General features: G+C 41.1%; 1 protein-coding gene across 1 annotated transcript; it reads left to right on the plus strand.

Annotated features, from left to right (window-relative positions):
* The first annotated feature begins 4,324 nt into the window (after window positions 1-4,324).
* Window positions 4,325-9,798, plus strand: LOC106610813 (L-threonine 3-dehydrogenase, mitochondrial). Its single transcript, XM_014210415.3, has 9 exons — window positions 4,325-4,537; window positions 5,757-5,964; window positions 6,470-6,512; window positions 6,709-6,779; window positions 6,946-7,095; window positions 7,214-7,386; window positions 7,648-7,738; window positions 7,839-8,108; window positions 8,499-9,798. Exons 2-9 carry the CDS (start codon window positions 5,772-5,774, stop codon window positions 8,642-8,644), a joined length of 1,137 nt encoding a protein of 378 aa, XP_014065890.1. The 5' UTR covers window positions 4,325-4,537; window positions 5,757-5,771; the 3' UTR covers window positions 8,645-9,798.

Raw genomic sequence — 9,798 nt, forward strand, 5'->3', positions numbered from 1 at the left:
TGTTGTCATATCGTTTTCTTCACTGCATTGCAGGCATTAGCAGGCAAAAGCCAATGTTCCGCGTTCCCACTGTCTAATAACGGATGTAAAAAAAGAACGATAGCAAAAATTTGTTATGTAAAAATGATTTCATACTCCACATTTAGGGGGGCCACAAGGGGGTCCAAAATTGTTGTCACAGGGGCACTGGCCCCCCTGTAACTGGCACTGGGCCAGTTACATTAGACGTTATTGTTGTCATATCGTTTTCTTCACTGCATTGCAGGCATTAGCAGGCAAAATACCATGTTCCGCGTTGCCACTGTCTAATAACGGATGTAAAAAAAGAACGATAGAAAAAATGTGTTATGTAAAAATGATTTCATACTCCACATTTAGGGGGGCCACAAGGGGGTCCAAAATTGTTGTCACAGCTGTGTATCATTCGCATAGCTGTGAAATTTAATATTATGTTTTCGAATGACATCCCCAAGAGGTAAAATATATAGTGAAACAATAGTGGTCCTAAAACGGAACCTTGAGGAACACCGAAATGTACAGTTGATTTGTCAGAGGACAAACCATTCACAGTGATAAACGGATATCTTTCCGACAGATAGGATCTAAACCAGGCCAGAACTTGTCCGTGTAGACCAATTTGGGTTTCCAATCTCTTCAAAAGAATGTGGTGATCGATGGTATCAAAAGCAGTACTAAGGTCTAGGAGCACAAGGACAGATGCAGAGCCTCGGTCTGACGCCATTAAAAGGTCATTTACCACCTTCACAAGTGCAGTCTCGGTGCTATGATGGCGTCTAAAACTAGACTGAAGCATTTCATATACATTGTTTGTCTTCAGGAAGGCAGTGAGTTGCTGTGCAACAGCTTTTTCTACAATTTTTGAGAGGAATGGGTTTGGCTTTTTCAAGAGAGGCTTTATTACTGCCACTTTTAGTGAGTTTGGTACACATCCGGTGGATAGAGAGCCATTTATTATGTTCAACATAGGAGGGCCAAGCACAGGAAGCAGCTCTTTCAGTAGTTTAGTTGGAATAGGGTCCAGTATGCAGCTTGACGGTTTAGAGGCCATGATTATTTTCATCATTGTGTCAAGAGATATAGTCCTAAAACACTTGAGTGTCTCCCTTGATCCTAGGTCCTGGCAGAGTTGTGCAGACTCAGGACAACTGAGCTTTGGAGGAATACACAGATTTAAAGAGGAGTCCATAATTTGCTTTCTAATGATCATGATCTTTTCCTCAAAGAAGTTCATGAATTTATTACTGCTGAAGTGAAAGCCATCCTCTCTTGGGGAATGCTGCTTTTTAGTTAGCTTTGCGACAGTATCAAAAATAAATGTTGGATTGTTCTTATTTTCCTCAATTAGGTTGGAAAAATAGGATGATCGAGCAGCAGTGAGGGCTCTTCGATACTGCACGGTACTGTCTTTCCAAGCTAGTCGGAAGAATTCCAGTTTGGTGTGGCGCCATTTCCGTTCCAATTTTCTGGAAGCTTGCGTCAGAGCTCGGGTATTTTCTGTATACCAGGGAGCTAGTTTCTTATGACAAATGTTTTTAGTTTTTAGGGGTGCAACTACATCTAGGGTATTGCGCAAGGGTAAATTGAGTTCCTCAGTTAGGTGGTTAACTGATTTTTGTCCTCTGACGTCCTTGGGTAGGCAGAGGGAGTCTGGAAGGGCATCAAGGAATCTTTGGGTTGTCTGAGAATTTATAGCACAACTTTTGATGCTCCTTGGTTGGGGTCTGAGCAGATTATTTGTTGCAAATGTAATAAAATGGTGGTCTGATAGTCCAGGATTACGAGGAAAAATATTAAGATCCACAACATTTATTCCATGGGACAAAACTAGGTCCAGAGTATGACAGTGGCAGTGAGTAGGTCCGGAGACATGTTGGACAAAACCCACTGAGTCGATGATGGCTCCGAAAGCCTTTTGGAGTGGGTCTGTGGACTTTTCCATGTGAATATTAAAGTCACCAAAAATTGTAATATTATCTGCTATGACTACAAGGCCCGATAGGAATTCAGGGAACTCAGTGAGGAACGCTGTATATGGCCCAGGAGGCCTGTAAACAGTAGCTATAAAAAGTGATTGAGTAGGCTGCATAGATTTCATGACTAGAAGCTCAAAAGACGAAAACGTCTGGGTTTTTTTTGTAAATTGAAATTTGCTATCGTAAATGTTAGCAACACCTCCGCCTTTGCGGGATGTGCGGGGGATATGGTCAATAGTGTAACCAGGAGGTGAGGCCTCATTTAACACAGTAAATTCATCAGGCTTAAGCCATGTTTCAGTCAGGCCAATCACATCAAGATTATGATCAGTGATTGGTTCATTGGCTATACTGCCTTGGAAGTGAGGGATCTAACATTAAGCAGCCCAATTTTGAGATGTGAGGTATCACGATCTCTTTCAATAATGGCAGGAATGGAGGAGATCTTTATTCTAGTGAGATTGCTAAGGCGAACAAACCCATGTTTAGTTTTGCCCAACCTAGGTCGAGGAACAGACACGGTCTCAATGGGGATAGCTGAGCTGACTACACTGACTGTGCTAGTGGCAGACTCCACTAAGCTGACAGGCTGGCTAACAGCCTGCTGCCTGGCCTGCACCCTATTTCATTGTGGAGCTAAGGGAGTTAGAGCCCTGTCTATGTTCGTAGATAAGATGAGAGCACCCCTCCAGCTAGCATGGAGTCCATCACTCCTCAGCAGGCCAGGCTGTTTGTGGGTGAGTCCCTGAAAGAGGGCCAATTATCTACAAATTCTATCTTTTGGGAGGGGCAGAAAACAGTTTTCAACCAGCGATTGAGTTGTGAGACTGCTGTAGAGCTCATTACTCCCCCTAACTGGGAGGGGGCCAGAGACAATTACTCAATGCGACACATCTTTCTAGCTGATATACACGCTGAAGCTATGTTGCGCTTGGTGACCTCTGACTGTTTCATCCTAACATCGTTGGTGCCGACGTGGATAACAATATCCCTATACTCTCTACACTCGCCAGTTTTAGCTTTAGCCAGCACCATCTTCAGATTAGCCTTAACGTCGGTAGCCCTGCCCCCTGGTAAACAGTATATGATCGCTGGATGATTCGTTTTAAGTCTAATACTACGGGAATTAATTAAGAGATCAGGGAAAATGTCATGTGTATTATTGTTGACTAACAAACATTTCACAAGATGAATTCAAACGATTTCATTGCTTATTTTTTGCAGGACTAATGTGATGTCCTTTTAACCTTAGCCTAGCACTTTGATGCATTTCAGGAAAAAACACATATACACTACCGGTCAAAAGTTTTAGAACACTTACTCATGCTGCTTACAGTATCAGGCTACCTACCTTGCGACTGCACTTGAAGAAACTATCAAAGTTCTTGAAATGTTCTGTATAGACTGACCTTCATGTCTTAAAGTAATGATGGACTGTCATTTCTCTTTGCTTATCTGTGCTGTTCTTGCCCTAATATGGACTTGGTATTTTTTCCAAATAGGGCTATTTTCTGCACAACCCCCCTACCTTGTCACAAAACAACTGATTGGCTCAAATGCATTAAGAAGGAAAGAAATTCCACAAATTAACTTTTAAGAAGGCACACCTGTTAATTGAAATGCATTTGAGGTGACTACCTCATGAAGCTGGTTGAGAGAATGCCAAGAGTGTGCAAAGCTGTCATCAAAGCAAAGGGTGGCTATTTGAGGAATCTCAAATACAAAATATATTTTGATTTGTTTAACACTTTTTTGGTTACTACGTGATTCCATATGTTATTTCATAGGTTTGATGTCTTCACTATTATTCTACAATGTAGAAAATATTAAAAATAATGAGTAGGTTTTCTAAAACTTTTGACCGGTAGTGTATCTTATTGTTTTTGTTAATAAATAGTTTCTGTATTCTGATTTGGTTGGTTGATGTGTGTTTCTGTGGGGTTTTAAAGACAGGAATCAGAAGTCCTCTCCACAGCATTTGACTTATACACAACACGCTACACCTGAGGTGACATATATTACATCAAACTGTAGTAAGTAGCATAATGCTTGTTGTCACTTGTCAAATGTATTTTGATCTCTTCTCTGACTCTGAAGTAAGCCTCTACGCTCCAGTCCTGCTCAAACCAAACTCAGCTAAACATTTCTACACAATACAAATCCACTGTGAGCAGCGAGTCAGCATGTTTGCCCAAATGTATTGCCTTGCAGGCTGGATACTGTAGTCCTTTACAATTGAGTCACGCCCTCTTGCGCTCTTACATCACAACAAGGAAAACCACATATCCCAGCATGACTTTCTTCAGCCGTTTATCTAGCTTTACCCAATGGATGCTTGGTGCGCTTAATCCGTGACCAATCGGAGGGTAATCTTTTAATTCTAAGCGTTAACTACCATGAAAACCGTTTTACAAGCGCAATTTTCATAAATTCGTTTTGTAACATAGCGTGAAATGCGATTGTGTGATCTGTAAAGTCTTCAGTTTGGGCAACAAGTGGTTGGCACGAACAGAGACTGACTGCAGGTTTTTGTCAGCACACAGGTAACATGTTGTTTTGTATTCATTCTACTTCTGAAAGATAACGCGTTGTGTTTCAGTCAATATGAACTGTATAAAGTTTATGTTTTAAAATAGGCTAAACAACAATGTTACATAACTTACCTATAGCCTATCACAGTCAACTAACCTCTTCATTGTTGTATGTATGTGTAACTGAAAAACAGCTTCTATTATCTCAAGACCGACTGTTAAATAGCCATCACTAGCTGGCCTCCATCCAGTACCCTGCCCTGAACTTAGTCGCTGTTACGAGCAGGGTACCACCGGGTTACACCCCTGCACCTTCGAGGCTGCTGCCATATGTACATAGACATGGAAAACTCGTCACTTTAATAATGTTTACATACGGTTTTACATACTTCATATGTATATACTGTGTTCTAGTCAAGGCCATCCTATTGAACTATTGCTGTACATATACTATTCTATCCACGTATTCTTCAGATATACTACATATTCTATCCACACACGGTCCATAATGTCTATACAGCCCATCACACACAAACACAAACACACACACACACACACACATATATATATCTGTACAAATAACCTCAACTAACCTGTACACCCGCACACTGACTCGGTACCGGTTCCCCCTGTATATAGCCTCGTTATTGTTATTCTTATTGTGTTACTTTTTATTATTAATTTTTATTTTAGTCTACTTGGTAAATATTTTCTTAATTCTTCTTAGACTGCACTGTTGGGTTAAGGGCGTGTAAGTAAGCAATTCTCGGTAATACAGTTTGATTTTATATATACACACGAATCTAAAAGTAAAAGAATGGAATTAAGAAATATTAGGACGAGCAATGTAGGAGTCCAGAGTATATATATATATATACTCTGGACTCCTACATTGCTCGTCCTAATATTTCTATATTTCTTAATTCCATTCTTTTACTTTTAGATTCGTGTGTATTGTTGTGTATTGTTAGATATTACTGCACTGTTGGAGCTAGGAACAGAAGCCTTTCGCTACAACCGCAATAACATCTGCTAACGTTACATATGTGTATTCGACCAATAAAATTTGATTTGATTTTTCCATTGCACTGTTCAAATTGTAATTTTTGAATTAATCCATAGAATGAACCGTGCCTATGGCCTAAATGGTGTCATTCCTACTGAGTGAGATTGATTTTCCGGATGAAATAGATAACATAGCCTATTGTCTTTGATCCAACTTTTTCCACAGGGGAAACAGCTCCACATGCTACCAGGTATGCGGTGCTGTATGTCCTCCGCGGCAGCTGTATTCGGATCGTTGTGCCATGGCTGTCGCAGCCGGGCGCGTAGTTTGTCATTCCAGGGCTTTAGTTGGTCGCTCCGACAGAACTGCCGGTGGAACAGTCAGGATTCAAATGACCTACCTACTGCGGAGAACCCGCGAATTCTCATCACAGGTTAACTCTTTTTTATTATCTCAAGTAGCAAATAACACTTTATGGCCCATAGTCTATAGATAGGCCCTATAGGATGTATATGTGTTTATGAAATTGAGTAAAATCTGTTTATATAAGCATAGGCATGCTGTCATTCTAGTTTTTGTCATTTCGAGTTGTTTTCACTGTTCAGTAAGTGGCAATCCTCTTTTCCTTCGTACAATAGGCTGTGAGTAGACTGGGGACAAAAAGGCCCCAGCAAGTGACCACCGGCAGAATAATAGCCTGAGGCCAGGTTTTGTCTGTACATAAAGCTTTGGTGAAAACAAAAAAGGTCGCAGCCTGGTTGAAGTGGAATATGACAAAACATCCAGCCCTACTTTTTTCTGAAATTGTACATAAGAAACACATTTTTACCATATATTCTCTGAGACCTTTTAGCAAATACAAATGAACAATTGAGATGGTGTTGTTTCATGAATGCTTATGAATTCTGCATTGTATTATTTTTCTCTTCATGGTTAAGGCGGCCTTGGCCAGTTAGGTGTGGGGCTTGCAGAAATCCTGAGGTAAGAAAATAACTAAAGAGCAATCTTTTCTTCAATGCTGATTTCTTCCATGGTGATAGCCTGAATATTCCCCAGCTTGTAGAATTCTCACTTAACATCTAGTTTACTTTCTGGGGTTGGGCTCCTATCCAATTCAATTCTGTAAATTCCAGGAATGAACTGAAATGTCATATATTAATTGAATATCAATGTGTAGGAAACAGTACGGAACAGAAAACGTTATCCTATCGGATATTAAAAAGGCTCCACCGGAAGTGTACAGAAGTGGTAAGTTTTCTTAGTTGGACCGATCAGCAATTCTCTCTTGATCTCAATGTCCATGCACATCTCCATACTGCGCTTCTCAAATCCTCTTATTTTCTGCAGAAAATAACATGTCCCCTGCCTTGAAGGGGCAATCCGTAGTTTGTCAATCTCTTCTCCTCTCCCTCAGGCCCATTTGTGTATGCTGACGTGTTGGACTATAAGAACCTCAGAGAGTTGGTGGTGAATAACCGCATCACCTGGCTGGTGCATTACAGCGCTCTACTCAGTGCTGTGGGAGAGGCCAATGTGGCCCTGGCACGCAAGATCAATATCACAGGTCAGCTCCAAATTCACACACACACGCTACCACAGTATCCAGGGCAGTATCACAGTATCCCTTTTTGCAAGGTTTGTATGTTTTTGTCTAAAGCTTCACTCCTTGCTGTTCTTTCTAGGCCTTCATAATGTGCTGGACCTGGCTCTGGAGAGCTGCTTACGTCTCTTTGTCCCCAGCACCATCGGAGCTTTTGGCCCATCTTCTCCCCGTGACCCCGCACCTGACCTGTGTGTCCAGAGGCCTCACACCATTTATGGGGTGTCCAAAGTGCACGGCGAACTGATGGGGGAGGTGTGAACTGTTATGTTCACACATACAAACACACACACATCAACACACAAACAGTCCTAGATGCAGTCACAATGCGACCACATTGCTGTCAAATGGACACTCTTGCACACACACAACCTGCCGGTCCTCTCTTAAAGCGAGAGAGTTTTCACATGTATATTTTTCAGAGAGAGTAAGTCAATGAATTAACATAGTGCAGATTAAGTGAAATATGCCTTTTCTGGTTATTTGCTTTGATTGTGTTAAATCTCTCTCTGTTAGTATTTTCATCACAAGTATGGACTGGACTTCCGCTGCCTACGCTATCCTGGCATCATTTCAGCTAACACACAGCCTGGGGGGGGAACAACAGGTAACCCATATTTATCATATAATCATTTATTAAAGTATTAATGCCATAGGGATATATTCCAATACATTCTGTGTACTTTTTTGCTCTCCTTTTCCCATAGACTATGCTGTCCAGATTTTTCACGATGCACTCAGCACAGGTCACCACGAGTGCTATTTACGAGCTGACACACGTCTGCCCATGATGCACATTGGTGACTGCCACCGTGCGACTGTGGAGTTCATGCAGGCCCCGGAATGCCAACTGTCGCTGCGCACGTACAACATCGCTGCCATGAGCTTCACCCCTGAGGAAGTTGCCACGGAAATCCGCAAGCAACTGCCCCACCTCAAGGTCACCTATAACCCTGACTCTGTCCGCCAGACCATTGGTATGTTCATTGTTCACCTTATTGTTGTGTGTCTGACTGTCTGTGGAGTGTTTTTAATTGTTATTGAACCTCAAGATGTGTGATTTGAATTAAGCCATAGCAGAAGTATATGGAACATTTTCTCCTTCATAGTGTATAGGCTAGAGTAGATATACATTGTATTTTTGTAGTAGTATTAAATATTGTAAGCCTTACATGTCAGCCTTTCTCTCATCCTTGACCTCCTACATCATTGCTATTTCAAATCGAATGAAATAACATTTTTGTTTATTTTATTTGCTCTGGGTTTGCTTCACACGGTCCCCAGTCATGAATGATGTCATCATTGGGTCTTATGAAAGTTGTGATGTGTAAAATAACTCTTGACCATGATTGTTCCCTGGTGTGTAGCAGACAGCTGGCCAGTGAGGTTTGATGACTCCAATGCACAGAAAGACTGGGGCTGGAAGTCGACCTATGGGCTTGAGGAGCTCGTCTCAGACATGCTAAGCTCCATCCGTGACAAGAAGACCAACGCCGGACTGCCAGTCAGCTAGCAGGCCCCACTCACAGAGACTGACCTACCAATCACTATTCCCTTAAGTCCACTTCATTCTGGGGCTGCCTATCACAACAGACCCTCTTTAACCTTAGCATCATTTCCAAACCAGGAACCTTTTGTATGTCAGGAATATTCTACCAATAAACCAGGGACTATTTTCAAACCAGGAATATTCAGCCAGAACCACTCAACTTGCCACGACAGTGGACACTGAACACACACACACACACACACACACACACACACACACACACACACACACACACACACACACACACACACACACACAGTAGGCAACAAGCACACGCTCTCATAATAGCAGCCTTACTCATTTCAGGGAACCATACTGTCAATCATTCTCTTCTGTTACGACATTCTTCAGTTTCTGTTTAATTGTGATAGAGATCATTTAAGTATCATATCAGGTTTAACATAAGCCTCAAACCTCTGGGGGAAATAGGCTTCAGGCAAATGATTTTACATATAGTTAAGTCAAATCAAATCAAATTATATTTGTCACATGCGCCGAATACAACAACCTTACAGTGAAATGCTTACTTACAAGCCCTTAACCAACAATGCAGTTTTAAGAAAAATAGTAAAAAATAGATAAGTACATTTTTTTTAAAATAAAAGTTACAAATAATTAAACAGCAGCAGTAAAATAACAATAGTGAGCCTATATACAGGGGGTACCGGTACAGAGTCAATGTGTGGGGGCACCAGTTAGTCAAGGTAATTGAGGTAATATGTACATGTAGGTAGAGTACCCCTACCATCAGTTTACAGTATCTCAAGGGGTTGGCTTTCATTTCCCTCTTGGCATTAGGGTAGTATAGAGGGCACAGTGAAATGACACAGGAGCAGTGAGAGATATAGGGAAACCTATCAGGCATAATGGATGCAGAAGAAACAGAAAATCCACAATGTTTATAAAAAGGCCTTTACAACATAACTTCAGAAAATGTTCAAATATCTTCATATTTCTTTACAGGCACAGTGTTATTTTGGGTACAAATGGGTACCAAATAAATTCTGAATTGAAGCCTTATTTTTAATTAAAGACTTATTAGAAATATATTTGTGGGTAATGAACAAAATTGCAGTGTACTTTTGATCAGAAATTGAATAAATCTCTTAATTTCCTCA

Source organism: Salmo salar, chromosome 09, assembly GCF_965601325.2.
Source record: "Salmo salar chromosome 09, fSalSal1, whole genome shotgun sequence".
In the NCBI taxonomy this organism is placed as follows: domain Eukaryota; kingdom Metazoa; phylum Chordata; class Actinopteri; order Salmoniformes; family Salmonidae; genus Salmo; species Salmo salar.